This window comes from Phasianus colchicus, chromosome 2 (assembly GCF_987193195.1).
Source record: "Phasianus colchicus chromosome 2, bPhaCol1.hap1.1, whole genome shotgun sequence".
NCBI lineage: Eukaryota > Metazoa > Chordata > Aves > Galliformes > Phasianidae > Phasianus > Phasianus colchicus.
In genome coordinates, this window is record NC_143437.1 from 32,160,227 (window position 1) to 32,176,040 (window position 15,814).

Consider the following 15,814-nt stretch of genomic DNA (forward strand, 5'->3'; position numbering starts at 1 on the left):
AGGACAAGGGGAAGTGGTTTCAAACTGAAAGAGGGCAGTGTTAGGTTGGGCATAAGTAATACGTTTTTTTTACAGTAAGGGTAAAGACCAGGTTGGATGGGGCCCCGGCAGCCTGATCTCGTATTAGATATTGAGGTTGGCAGCCCTGCCTGCGGCAGTGGGTTGGAGTTTGATGATCCTTGTGGTTCCTTCCAACCCAAGCCATTCTGTGATTCTATAATTCTATGATTTTTAGGGTGGTGAGGCACTGGCACAGGTTGCCCAGAGAGATGGATGCCCTGTCCCTGGAGACATTCAAGGTCAGGCTGGATGGGGCTCTGAGCACCCTGATATAGCTCTAGGTGTCTTTGTTCACTGCAGGGGAGCTGGACCAGATGGCCTTTAAGAGTCCCTTCCAACTCAGACAATTCTATGATTCTATGAAGCCCTTAAAGCTGTGATCCCACAGCCCTTCTATGGGACCTTGTGTCACTGTCCTGTGTGATTGACTGTAGGAGGTATGGCTGGACCAGATGGAGTCAAAATCAGACAGAACTTTATTTTTGATTGCACTTCAGTGAATGCTGAAACTATTTGGAATGCCACAAGTCCTTTCAGTGTGAAAATTCTTTAGTGTAGAACCCAGAGCTTTCTGTAACTGCAAACAGTTCTTCACCCACAGTACTTTCTGAACTGTTCTGATCGAAGACAACAAATGACTCATCATAACATAAAGATATAAATGAATGTCTCAAGGACTAGCATGAGGAAGTAGTAAATATGAAGATTTAAGAAAATAGACATCAGTAGGTTTAAAATTTTTTTTTTATTGTGCTGCCAAGAGCCAAATTACAAGAAACCGCCTTACAGTTAAAAAAGTAAACAAGCAATCTGCTGAACCGCAGTGCACTCCGAGTGCCACATATGCATCTATTTTTCAGAAAATTATATCTGCATTTCTCTTACAAGAGCACAACAGGAACCAAAGTAAAAGAGTGTAATGGATACAGCACATAGGATAAATCATATCTTTAAAATAATAATAATAAAATAATAATAATAAAAAACATTTTACACCATGTCCTATATCCTGCTAATATTTTCAGAATATGGCCTTGATTGTAAAACAAAAGCAAGCATTTACAATTTCTGGATAAAGACTGCTTACTCTTATGCAAGGAATGGATGTCTTGTCTTGACAAAATCTTTGTAGTAACTGGACAGAAACGTCTCTGTTTCAATATCAGATTGAGTACAAAACACTGGGGAGACCACATTTTTTCTTATTGGTGGTTGGAAATGGAAGTTACATAAGCAGAAAAAATGTTGACCCTTGATGATACACCTATTTTTTGCTTTGATGCAAACAGCTAGAACACCTTTTTGATATTCTAAAACAAACAAAAAAATTGTTAATCTTCAGATTAATAAATTAGGTCATTATAATAATAAATTAGGTTTTTTTTTTTCTTTTCAGTTTTTAAAGTTCAGCAACCTCTGACCAAGTATTTACAACAATACTTGAGAGTTCCTTTACAAAAAATACATTTTCTTTTCACATTAAGCATACTGGGTATCTGTGTCTCTTATGACAAGCATTTGTAAAAGAAAAAAGGCAATGCACAAATGGGTAATTAGTATAAAAGTGCCAAGACCTGTTTGGAAAGTTAACATTGTATTATACAGCCAGAGTTATAAATGAGGCAAGCTACAACAAACTTCCAGCTTAATGTGGACAATATTCCAGTAGTTGTTTCAAACAATTGTTTGAAAAAAAAAAAAAAAAAAAAAAAAGAAATAAAAGAAAGGAAAAAAAAAAACAATAGAAAATCCAGGAGCTGATGGTGTTATTCTATGGAGCTGATTAGTGCTGCATGTATATTGTCATCAGTGTCTCTAGCCAATGCATTCATTAAAAAGCCTTTTTAAGGCTAAGCAGGAAAAGAAAAATAAGAAACACCCTGAAATGTAGCAAGTAGCAAGAGCAACGCTTACTGCTATAATCGTGCACGTACTGTACACACGCAAACACAAGAGTGCACACACACACACACACGCACACAAACACTTTCAAATCAAATCAAACTGTAGGTAGAATGAGATGCTCTTTTCTCGTCTTTTCTAAACTCACAAGTGATTAAGCACTGATATGGAATGCCTGTTTATCTGTTTTTGCTCTGGGTAAAATCTCTCTCAGATAAAAATACATTCAACAAGAAAAAAAAATAGAAAAAATATATACTGTATACATAGTATTTTATATATACAGTATATATACGTATAGTGTACATACACATGCATGTATATATACATACGTATACCTACATGCATTTGTATATACATATATATACACAAACATACAAATACTTTTTGTTGTTTTTAGCATAATTATATTTACATAAATATTCCTATAATGCTAAAGTTTAAAGAAGCATGATCTCCTTTTTTTCTGAGCTTCAAAAAAGGTGCTTGAGTAATATACAATTAAAATTAAGCAGCTTCCTAGCATGGAAGTAGTTTCTAAATCTGCATACCAGTAAATAAGAACATCAACAGGAAAAAAAACCAAAAAAACCAACAACCTTAAAACAGTCTCTTTTTTACTCTCTTTTAAGCAAGAGCTTTGTCCAACAAAAAAATATTTTTCCTTCTCCTGTATGAACAACCAGAGATTGATATCAAATAACATAACGAAACCACAACAGACAAACAAACAAACAAAAGCCCCTGGAACTGCATGGTGTTCTTGACTTTTCCTTCCTTCCTTCAATACTGCTGTCAAAAGATCCAGTGCTCATTTCAGGAATTACTTAGGCCTCAGTCATTTGCTAACTCTGCCAAAGTCTGGCTAATCTAGCCAATCAGCTTTGAAGAAAACAAAAATAAAACAAAAAACAAAAAGCAGCACAAGGTGTAATTTTGTACATCCTTAATAAACCCACCCTTTATTTTCTGCTATAACCTTTTTCTTGCTATTTCATTAACTACTGCAGCTTCTCAACATATAGAAAAATATTTGCAGCTACACCACACCTGTGATGTGACAAATTCTGTTCTATGAGTATATTACTGTAGCAACAGCTGGAAAGAAAATGTCAGACCTTTTTATTTTATTTTTTTTTTCACTTGGGGTTAGGATTTGCTGCAACAGATGCAATTTCAGAACAACAAGAAAAGCCCCACTGTCCTGCTGCTTGGTGGTATTTATTTATTTTCTTCTCCAGCCAAGCATGACCAGCTTTTCTTCTCTGAAACCTCCTTTTACCTCATTGCCTACCCCCTAGCCCCTGATTCCCCCTCCCAAAAAACCTCTATAGCTATGTTACAAGCAAATACACCTTAACAAGTTTTAAAACTTTGGTTCTAAGAAAACACTTGGTCAGTTATCTCAAGGAAAAGTGGGAATGCTTTTTCTGGCACATTGCAGGAGTCAGAGCTCATCCCAGTAAGGTCTTAGAGCTGTACATGTAGTCACAAATCCAATACAATCCACTAAGCAAGTGCACGATTCTAGCTTTATTTTAATAGCAGACTTAGTCTCTTTCTCTCTCTCTCTCTCTCGTTCTTAAATCCTTGGTAAGGGTGCAATTCTTCAAACTGTTTGATAGAAATTATCTGCCTGTAGGTTGTTCTGTTTCTGCATGCTGTAAAATCCGCTGTATCTTGAATCTGGGTCTGCAATTCTTAGCATCCTCTGAGAACTGTCCACCTGGACCATGGTACCTTTCTTGCAGTCCACATATACCAGTTGATTGTTTAGGCAAGATGGCTGTTGAGACAGAAAGAGAACACTGAATCAGTTATTTTTTTTCTGTATTCGACCCACTGTTAGCAGGTGTTTGTGGTACAAACCCATAAACACAAAGGGAAATCAAATTGGCAATGAAACAGTTTGGACTCTTGCTAAGCTTGGTAAAGGTTGATGCCAAGCACAATGACAAACCAACAGCCTCTTACAAATCACTGTTTTTCATCTTCTCAGTAAAGTTCTGGTATTCTCTTTTCCCAGTTAAACTGTTACCTATTAGTCTTCCACTACACAAGGACTTAAACTTGTTGCCTCAGAGGTGCAGGAGGTTGTTTCCAAGACTTTAATGGCCTCTTTATAGCTGATCGTTTTTGAGAATGTTTTGTTCTTGGTGACAATACCACTAGGATAATGGGAGAGATTTCTTTTATTTTTATTTTTATTCAAGCAATTGAAGTTGATTGTCTCCTCCATTAAATGTGAGATTCTGTTACCTTAAGGAGCAATTCTATGGAAACCAGTTGACTCACAGGTAAGAAAAGAGTTTACAACAAAACAAGGAATAAAAACACAAAAATAAGGCCACATTTTACAATATTAAAGTGTTATTTTATGTGACAAGAAGAAGCGGGAACAGCAGTAGACAAGATCTCCCATTTATTTCCTAGACTAAATTTGAGAACGTATAGCAGAAGTGCAAAATCGCCTAGAGAATTGTGGAAAAACCTGTCATTCCTGACAGAGAAACAAGCAGTATATGTTTTTTTCAATAATGTACCCATCTTCTACTGGATCTGATGTATCATTGTCCTTTAAGTACCCCTTCTTCTAAAGCTCTTCAATAAAATTACCTCATCCTGTGTACTATTAGATAGCTTAGAACCTATGCGTCGATTTTTAGATTAACATCAAATGTATATATATTTTTTCTGCTTTCTCAGCATATTTAAATAACTGCAAGCACAAAACCTTTCTCCTGCAGCCATCATAGAGAAAGCAGAAAGAAAATCTGATGACATGCAGCTTAAAGGGTATAATGGAGCATTTACTCCTTGGAAAAGTAATTCCAATCCCAAAACTCCTAAGAACAACGAGGACTGTGGGAATATTTTTGCTCAAAACACTACATTATTTTATTTCATTAGCATCAGGAAGATAAAAGACATGAAAAGCTATATAGTAATGGTTTATAATATCAGTAACAACTCTGGAAAAAATGAAAGATATCCTCTGAAATAGTACACTCGACTATTAAAAGTGCCATTTCATGCGACTGCGTTATCACTGGATAGGCTTTAGTCTATGATATTTCTAGTATAAATAAAATCTGTAATAAAAATCTTTATTGGCTTCAAATTCATTAAACTTTTTGCAATCAATCAGTGATTTTATGTTAAAATTGTCCAATATAATGTAGTTATTAGAAAATGTGATGAACATTACTAGTACTTACAGTATCTGATGTTGGACAATACTTTGAAAGTGGAAAGTTTAGAAAACAAAACCTTTCTCCCAAGTGATGACTGCAGATGAGAACTGCATACAATTATGTACACTCATATAAAGTTGGGAACTTTTTTAGATTTTTTTTTGCTGAACTTGATTTCTCTCCAGTCTCCACTCATCACTGCATCAAGCAAGAAATTACTGGCATTCATTCAATAATGAAAATAATTATTCAGGAGATTAAATAAACACCACCAGCCTCAAAGGTATAAAAAGGATTCAGGCTTAAATGAAAAATAACTGAGTTTGTATGATGTGAATTCAATTGCATCTCACAGAATATTCTAGTCAATCTCATTTTTCAGAAAGGTGAGAAGCTGGAAATAGGCATGAATATGGCACCTTTGTTGGAGCTTTGTAGCAGGACACTGGAATCCACTGCTTTTTCTGATTGATGAGCAGAAAGATGATGATTACTAACAGCGCTATCGTGATTAGAATTGTCACCAAGGTAACAGAGCTAACTGATGCATCTTCACTGGGGTGTGGTCCACTTCCACTTCTGTAATCTCCCTGGAGATGATTCATGTCTGCAAGACAAATGTGGGCATTTGACATTAGTAATGATAAACGGGCTCTTATCCACAAATAATATAAAAGCCTCAGTCACAAACCTTGTCATTTTCATGAATTTGGACTTTTTCTCCTGAAATGTCCCTTTTTCATATACATTAGAATAACTGAAAGCTAGTAGTTTAGTGACTTTTCCTGGCTAATATGAGTATATTAGCCAGGAAAAGTCCATCAAAAAGAGGAAATTGGATGGAATCTAAAGGAGCAATAATAAGCAACTGTGACAGCTCAGTTGTATTCACTTCATCTTATCTGATCACAACCAAATTCCCACTCATAGAAAAATTTGCTGTATTTCTGTGCAGCAGAAAACCTGGTAGTCTTACAATGAAAAGTTGTTTGTTTGGTTTATTTTTTTAATAATTTTAATTTTTTAAAGCTGATAGAGCAGTTCAGTCCTGTCTGTTCTTGCCTGTTCTTGCACCACTCAGCCTGTGAAAACAGCCCACTGGCAGTCTAATAGACTCAGTTTTTCATGTAATTTCAAAGCACAGTCATTTTCAGTGACACTATTCCCACACAGTTTTCGGTACACATTTACGGTTTCCCAGCCAGGATAGACACAAGCCAACTCCCAACACCTCTGAAATGTGAAAATGTTGAAATTATAAACAGTGTAACTCTATAGTTTTGTAACGTAGTTGTATTTTGGATATCCTTTCTCCTAGCCACCAAGTAGTAGCATGTGATGATATGATACTTGGATACAGAAAAAAAATATATACAAATTTTAATAGTCCTTCAATTAGAAAAAGTTAGCAAAGAGTGTGACATACAGTGTTTTCCCCTACCCTGCTGGGTAGTGTAGTTTTAAAACGAAAGATGGATTTACACCATTAGACAATTTTAACAGTCTTGTGTCATTACACAGTAATGTAATAATTACACAGTGTTCTGTTCCACAGCTGTTCCACAGTTTTTCTACGATATATTCAGTGTGGGACTCAAGAATATGGGGTGAAATTCTTTTAAGTCACGTGCAGAATAGAATAAGGGGCAATGGACAAAGACTATAACACAGGAAGTTCCATTCAAACATGAGCAAGAACTCCACTGTTAGGGTGATGGAGCGCTGAAATAGGCTGCCCAGAGAGGTCATGGAGTCTCCTTTTCTGGAGATAGTTAAGACTTGTCTGGATACTTTCCTGTGTGATCTACTGTAGGAGACTTGCTTTAGTAGGGGGTTGGACCTGATAATCTCCCTTCCAACCCCTGCAACTCTATGAAGGTATTGTACGTTCTTGTGTTTTTATCTTTCAGTACAAGAATGTCAAATGGACCAAATCAATGTTCATTGATGCCTATGGCATAATAACATCCTGCTTTCTAGCTTGTGTATGAAAAAGAGACTGCAGAAGCACTCCTCATTCACCAGTTTATCATATTCATAACTGTACAGAACTTTCTCATACCAACAAAGATGCGTTTTCCAAGCTGAAGATGTAATGATAATGAGATCAAGTTGTTTAAGTATACTTTAACAGACTGAGTCCTCTTTGCTCAAAACAGTGCTCAATAACAGAATAATATTCTCAGATAACCATCTTTTTCAAAGCATTACACAGATACTACCAGAATTGAAAAAAATAAGCACATTAAAACATGGGGAATAGTCACAGATCTATGTTAGCCCCATTTCTATCAGATCTTACCTCTGTGAATGTGGATGATGTCATTTTCACTTGGTGTTGACCAGTTTGGCACTTCTAGTTCAACATCTCCTCGATGATTTGTCTTCTCAATAGGAATGTTAGTAGGTTCAGGTACATACATCTCTGAAAAATGAGATGAATGTCTTTCACAAATTACAAGCTTCTTAATTTTCTGGTGCTGCTCTTAATTCAGTAGATAACGTCTGGCTATCTGCAGTGCTTTCTACTATGAATCATTTCATTTGTTTTAGAATTTTCTCCATTACAGCTATGGGATATGGTTTTAATTTGACATAATATCTTTAATTTGTGTTAAAAAATTTCCACTGTATATAAGATTCATGCATGTTGTCATAATCATTATACTAATGTAAAAGGAATGATGTAGTCCTGTAAATAACTTTTTGTTTTTTAAAAAAACATTTCAGAACAGATGGCTAAGGCTTGGTTTGTGATACTAAATATAAAAGATGCCAAGACAGGACTACATCCTTCCAGCTGGTAATAACTGACAATTTTTTTTTCCTCTCCTGTAGTTTCCAAATAAGGAGAATTGAAAGAGATGCTACTGCTGAATTGTCCCGTCAGAAGTAGTTATTAGCTGACTCAGTAAGAAGGGAAACACCTGCAAAAATATGTCAGAAGTAGCATTAAAAAGCAGTTGCAGTTCTTATGTCCCTTGTGTCCACAGCTAAGACAATTTCATATTACATATGTATCAAATTAAAATATGTTAGTAATGAAGTATTTGAAAAGTAGTGATCTAGAGGGGACAGAAATATTAATTACTGGGCAAATACACAGAAGTGCAAAACAATTCATTTTCCTACTTCATTCGTTTATTTTCATAAGTTTGTATACCAACAGACAGCAGAAGCAAACAAACAAACAAACAAAAAAACCCCAAAATAACAATTTTTGAATCTGCAGTTCTTAGAGTAAATAAAATTCAAACTATATGTTTGCACAATTTGCTATCTGTTATTCATTTTCCTGAAGCCTAAATGTCTCCATGACATCATTCAATATGGACTGATGTTCAAAAAACAATAAAAAGCCTAACTGTCAGTCCTGGAAAAGAGCACTGCAATAAGCTAAGTCGTTACATCACATTACCTGGGCACATAGGACAGCAGCTTCCCTCCACATTGATGGGTTCAGCACAGGGGAGGGGTGGGCAGCTGACAGTGGAGCAGAGAGTCTGGCCCTGCAGGCAGTAGCAGTGCGTGCAGCTGTCGATGTCCCAACGCTCCTCATCTGCGTATGTTTTTCCACTGAAGTGGCAGACCACTTTCTTTGGTACTGTGTCTTCTGTTGAAGAAAAACAGAGCAGTGTTGGAATGGCCAATTGCACGCAGACCTGATCTTTTCCCAAAATATAACAGTGAAAAAATAACTAAGAAGAAATCCCAGCTGTAATTAAAAGACCTTCTTCTCTCCACATCTTTCATAGATTTTTCAGAAATATAATTTCTGCTTCTTTGTGAAGTACATCACCAGCCCAAACTAATGCTTCTCATTTTCCTCATGCAAGAGGCTAGAAGATGGATGACTGGGACATGAAGCAGTGATATCAAAAGTACTGTGAAAATTAAGATGAGAGAAATTTTTTTTTGTAACTGTTTGAGACTCCTAACTCATCCTCCTCTTCTTTTCCTAGTAGATCCTATTTAAATCCTATTTAAGAAGAAAGCCAACCTACAGTTCTAATTACCAAGATTCAAGACAGACAAAATCAGTCTGGAATGCTTCAAGACAAGACTAGGAAGGATGCCAAGAAGAAGGAAGCAACTCTTGAGTGATGTAACTAGAAGAGTTTCGAGTATTATGACAAAAGAGATATAAGGGGATATGCTTATTCTTTGTAACCACATCAGTGGGAACTCCCATGAAAAGGGTAGCAAGTATGTTTTTTCATGGTCAGTATTATATAAATTGGAAATTGGCACAATTGTAACCCTCAAAAAAGTTAGGTTAGATTCCTGAACACTTTTTCCAAAGATTGAGTGCTACAGAACCAACATTTTTTCAGACAGATTTTCACACATTATGAGACCTAGATGTGATAAATAAAGTAGGTCTTGGGAAAACACGCAAAACCAGCATTCACTTTCTTTTTAAGCATCCAATACATCTTTATTTTAATGCTGATACCTACGCAACTCTTTCAGATTGCCTGTATTATACTTTCAATTTCACTGAGAAGATGATCGTGAATTGCTTAACTTAAGATGTTTATTTGCTGCTATAGCATTTTACAGATCATCAAACAAACAAAAAAGAGTACACAGCAGAACCTCCAAAACCCAGACAGAACCTCATTTTCATCATAGCTTCTCAGTACCTTTTTCTGCAAGAGGCAGAAGTTATTATGAAGAATCATAGTGATGATACTGGATTTGCAGATTAAGCAGATGCATGAGACAGCAGAACCAAATTGCAAAGAAACCCACTAAGCTGTTAGAGAAATATTGGTTTAATATCCATACAGATTACATACATAAATATGTCAGCTAGAATTACCTCCCAAATATAAATACAAATCCTTATTAAATATTTTGGCCATCATTATAGATTTTATTTAGAGACAACATAAATAGATCAATATTATCTACAATAAAAAGGTTTGCAGTCAGCAGACCAGTGTCATATATCTGGACACAGTAAATTCAAATACAAAAGAAGACTACTGAGTACTACTGAGAAAATACTAATGAAAGCTTAAAAGTTCCAGAGGTCCTTGAATTGGGCATCCATGTGTCCATAGATGTAACTTCAAGTAGAAGATTTCTATATGAATATGGGATATAGGAAAGTAGGAGTGGGAGGAAAAAGTGGTCAAAAGCTCCAAAAAACACCTATAATTTTCATTTTAAAATGATTATTTTTGTGTTAAAAGTGTTCATAAAGAGGCAATGAAGACCTGTTTAGGTTAGGATGTAGGTATGGCAAGGGACAGAGTGAGAAGCACAACCTGAATAGTTCTCTATTTCTTACTCTTAATTCAGAACTAAAGCTGAGCACTCCCTGTTCACCCTGGGCTGATCTACTCCCAGAAATGTTACCTTGCCCCACTCAGGACAGCTTCTTCAAGTCTGCAGCCCTGTTAGCTGGATGGCTGGAGAAGTCCTTTAACTTGGTCAGGTTTCATGAGTTTATATAGAACACAACAAAATGTAATACATACAGTGTTTTTTTTTTAGAAAAATGAACAAAGATAAACTCAGAGTAGCAGTCTTGCACCTCTGAATCTTTAAAGGAAGATCCTGTGCATATCTCCTGCTTGATATCCATCTCTATAGGAGTATAAACACAACATAAAGATGAAGGCTACAACACCAACAAGCACTCAAGAAGAGTGGAAACAAAGGAGAAGTACAGCGAGAAACCCACATGGAAAAATGCAGTTCAAAAAACAGTGTGCAGCTCTACTTGTCTTTTCTCATATTTCCTCTAACTTCACCAGGAAATCAAACACATCTGGCAAACATACAAAGCCAATGTTGCTTTGTGCATAAGAGTAATCTTTTCACTCATCAAATGGACATCCCTTTACCCTCTCTAATGTAGATGGTTATTTTTCCTAATTAATATTTCTTTGCACAAGAAAGAAAAATGTTGAACACAGGATGAATTTGAGAATTCAGAAAACAACAAAGCATCCAAGGCCTGCGAGATTTTGAATTTAAATCTGTGCTGACTTGTTTGACATGAACAAGATCTGGCTCCAGAAAGAAGTAGAATAAAAGACAGTGCTAAAATCCAGCATCATTTTTGAAATTTCAAAAAATGAAGAAACCTTGTTACTACTACTTGTTGCCTACTAAACACTTCATCAACTATTACATGAAAATAGGAAGGAAGAACCTCTACCAAGATGTTCTTCACAGTTCTCAAGACATAAGCAAAAAAGTGAGAAACATGAAGGTTTTATTCTCCATTCTGTGAAATTCCACATGGTTCTGTTTATCATCTGCAGTTGCAATCTTTGATTTGTGGTATTGCATATCTTGATATAACATATACGTCATCAGTCAGATCTTCCTCTAAATCCTCAAATCTGTATGAAAATTATGTCTTTATATTCCCATGCTTGTACCTTGAAACTGCAAATAATGATCCTCAAAGCTCCCTATGCAGATTTTAATCTTCAGTTCAACAGAAAGCACAAATGGCTCTTCCCCAAAACAGGAAAACATATTTCAATTTGGAAATAAAACTTTCTCATTCCCAAGGAAGGGGTAGCAAGTTATGGACTATTTTTATTTGCTCACCAATACAGTAAGGACAACACTGTCCCTTTCTCAAAACAGGTCTCTCACAGGATACTGGTGGGCAAGACTCAGAATAGCATCTAATTACACCATCCATGCAGATGCAGCTGGTGCAGACATTGGGCTTCCAGGACTCAGCTGTCAGAAATATATCTCCTTCATCATTTTTGCAATAACTGGGCATGCTCACATTGCTTGACAAAGAAGGCTGAAGAGGCTCGTCTGTAAATAGAAAAAATTAAGTTAGTTAACTTACAGTAGCTAACTTCCTTTGATATTTCTTCTACATAGGGTTCATCCTTGTCACGCTTGCAGCTCATAAGGATCTCATTATATGCTCTAGAATAAAGTTGATGTAAACCTTTACCGAGTTTACTCAAGAAAAAACAACAAGCAAACAAACAAAAAGATAGTGAAATCATGAAATGATCATTGTCAGAAGCAGCCTCTCAGAAAGGGACTCTGAATGTTCTAAATGGAGTGGCATATAGGAAGTCATCTTAAATCAGAGATATTGAATTTTAAGCCTAAAAGCTGAATCCTAGATTCAGTTCCAGGCCTTTTGTGATGAAAAGTCAAAAGCTATTATGCTGCTATCATCTTCTCCAGTCTTATAGGAGATAATTATAAGCTGTGGAGAAGCAGATGGAGCTTGATCAGGCTTCATCTTGATGCTGATGTGTTGGCTTTGATTCTCAGGCACTCACACAGGGGAGATATTTCTGCAATGAAGCTGTATCTTAACAGACCATAGATCCAGAAATACAAGTGTAGGTACAGAGAACACATTAAAAAAAAAAAAAAAGATAAAAAGATTCATAAGGGGACTCAGATCAGATTCTCAATCTAACTATGCAAAATAGGAGACTAAGCTTCTCACATAGCCAGTGAAGGATGAACTTCTCCAAACATTTATTTATGTCTATTTTGAAGATAAACAAAAAAAATGTTCACGGTTAATAATTAGAAAAATGGTTGTTGGGAGAACAGGCTAACATTTTTGCTGAAAAAAACCTTGCCAGGAAAAATAACAACTCCCAAACCAACAAACACCCTGTGTAAGAAATGGCAAAACTTAGTTTAAGTAAAATGTTTAGATTTTGTTTTTAATAAAGAAAAAAATATTTTCTCAATGAGTTTACATATAGATCCTAGGTCTGCACTGAACTTCCACTGCATTACATGCCATTTGCTATGTAAAACAGGAATTCACATTTATTTATAATTGTATCTCTATTCCTAGGGAAAAGCAAATCTTGTTACCTTCTTGACACTGTGCGGCAGTCTACTGCTGGGCTGGAATGGTCTGATATTAGTCAGCTACAGTCAAGTCACTCTCAAATCATATCAAGTGAGGATAAAAACAGCAAATTTTCTTTTGTGACCAAATCCCAAATATCCAACCCTTACATTATTAGATTTCCCTCAGAGAAGGTGTCCAAACTTCAGGACCACAGTTCCACCAGCAGATAACTATTGCACAGAGTCAAATTTTGTAATTGAAATGGGAGGATTGCAGGCTTAAACTCCAAAATGCTAAAGGAAAAAGGCAAAGCAACAACCAACTGTGCACACACTGAAACAACTAGTATTCATAATATAAATTGTAAAATCAAGAAAAGACTGATGAAAACTAGCTGTCAATATATACCTGGGCACTGAGGACAGCAGGAGTCCTGTGTGCGAGTGGGGTTTTGACAAAGAAGAGGAGGACAGACTTCAGTCTCACAAAGGACTCGTCCACTGTGGCATGTACACTGTGTGCAAGAATCAATGTTCCATGTTTCTCCTTCTACAAAGTATTCCCCACCAGGAGCATGACAAATTGATGGACTAGTGAGCTCTGGCTTCTGCACAACTATTTCATCTGGAAAAAACAGAATTAGAAGATAAGAAAAATCAACTGTGATTCCAATGATTAAAACATATACTCAACCTTTTATTTCTTGCTGTTATTATAGAAAATATTAGTATTAGCAAAACCAGCTATAAATCCACTCCTAAAGAAACTCTTTTTAACTCTGTGTCACTTACTTGTATCTCACGGAAAATGTAAAAAAGGTGAAAAAGGAACACTTTGGGAACCAATTTGAATAAATGCTGGTTAATATATATCAGAGATAACCAAGTACTCTTGGAATTTTGGAAAGAAAGCAAACCAATCTACAATATAGAAATTCCAAGAGACAACTGTCATTTTCTGAAAATATATTCGAATTGCATAATTTCTTAATTGCTAAATATTAACATAAATGCAATTCCTGAAAGGATAGATAAGTATGTATGCAGTCTGGGATTTGAGAAGATTCAAAAACCTATGATAAAATTCTAATGTGATTTTGCCCATAACATTCAATGCCAGACTAAAACCAAAACCAGATAATCTCCATCCATAGCTCCTAAAAACTTAAAAGCATTTAACACTGGAAATATGTCACTGAGAGATTGTTTCATAAAGAAAAATTAAAAATTAAAAAAAAATAATCTGTAGTAATGACTAAAGTAAAAACAGTACCTAAGATGAACCCAGTGAGTAGACTTTAATTTTCAGTGATTATCTCACCAAATTAATCTTAGCTCCTTTTCACGCAATTAATTACATTAAGTCTACAGCCCTAGCCAAAGACTCATCCAGCCTGGATTAGAAATCCAGGCAGTTAGAGAATAGATTTGACCTCCTTCAAGACTTCCAACCATGAGGACATCCAAATAATGGGGGAGCACTCTCCACCAAAGGGTATTTTGAAAATAAAAAAGAGACCTGCCTTTCATTTAGACAGTGTTTAAGCAATTACTATCAGTGAAACTCTGCCATGGACTACACTTGCACAGTCTGGTTAAAAAAGTTCCCACTGCACATAATGGATGAATTTCAAAACAACAACAACTTTGTGATATTTTCTAATAAATTTACATAGATGACAGGTTGGCATGTTGGCTGCTGTGGACCTGGCATGAGCCAACAAGCTTTCTCCATGCACTGCATATAGGAATCAAGCTGCCCCACTTAGCATGCTTTATTCAACTCCATGAGCCACGAGTTGCAATGTGAAGCTGCAGGCTTGCTAGTGCACATTGCTCTTTGGCCTTAATTCAAGCTAATTGATGTTGGACATTAAGAATCGAGCTCCCTCAGAATTCCTGTGCTGTGAAGAGAAGGGATTAGAAAGTGACCCAGGTAATGATTCAGTATTCCTACACTATTTTCTGTAGGTCCCTCTCTCCTACTTTTGTCACTTGGATAGCCCAAGGCTAACACCATGCACATGCTTTTCACCATGTTCTTAATAATATTTGTCTGATTAATTAAGTTTGTGCCCTTTGCTCTGTGGTGTTGCTTCATAGAAGATGCCCAGTTCCATCACTTGCTTTCTCTTCTAGAGAATGACAGGTAGAGTTCAAGAAAATAGACTCAGGCTGATCTTACCCTGTTCAGAAAGTACTTTAATATTTTTTCCTTAAGGGAATTAACTCATCTGTCAGTGCTTAGCTTATGTCACCTTCTTCCCATTGCATATATTTCTGAACAGCAAATAGGATTCAGTAGCATTTACCACACTTGAAGTGACAGCTAGTCTGTCACTGTCTGACTTATTTCAGCTGGAACAATCTATTGCATTTTATGCAAAAAACATCCAGAGTCAAGCAAGCTTTGCATTAAGTTCTTTGCAAAGTCACAGCTTATATACTGCTCATAATCATAAATGCCTAACCAGAGAGTACTGCTGTATGTACAGCACTGCTTACAGCTCCCTTACCAGTATTGGTATTGATATATTATTGCAATTGAGTTGCTGCAAATGTGCAATTACTATATTCCTGATGGAGTAACTAGCAAGGCAAGCACATAGTCTTTCTGAGAAGCATGGTTCTGCAAAACACTAGAAGTTAATGGCTTTCTAAATCTTGCAGGAAACCTGGAGCTTTCCATAAGAACTGGTACAATCCACTTGAATCTCATAATATATAGAAACATGATTTTAATGAGTGTTTTAGCAAAGTATTCCTTGTTCTGTTGAAAACCAAATGAGCATAAACAACTTTTTCAGTCTGAAAAGAGATTTCAGAGCTGCCACTTCCCC

The 15,814-nt window shown here is 36.1% G+C and overlaps 1 protein-coding gene across 2 annotated transcripts in view; it reads right to left on the reverse strand.

Annotated features, from left to right (window-relative positions):
* Positions 1-786: 786 nt before the first annotated feature.
* Positions 787-15,814, reverse strand: part of CRIM1 (cysteine rich transmembrane BMP regulator 1) — a 165,870-nt gene continuing 150,842 nt past the window's right edge. For both annotated transcript variants that reach the window (XM_031593142.2, XM_090135290.1), the window contains 6 exons: positions 13,384-13,599; positions 11,733-11,954; positions 8,575-8,769; positions 7,459-7,581; positions 5,576-5,763; positions 787-3,748 (listed from right to left, as the gene is read on the reverse strand). In XM_031593142.2, the coding sequence (XP_031449002.1) occupies positions 3,572-3,748; positions 5,576-5,763; positions 7,459-7,581; positions 8,575-8,769; positions 11,733-11,954; positions 13,384-13,599 (1,121 nt within the window). In that variant the 3' untranslated portion in view covers positions 787-3,571. The remainder of the gene's footprint in view (positions 3,749-5,575; positions 5,764-7,458; positions 7,582-8,574; positions 8,770-11,732; positions 11,955-13,383; positions 13,600-15,814) is intronic.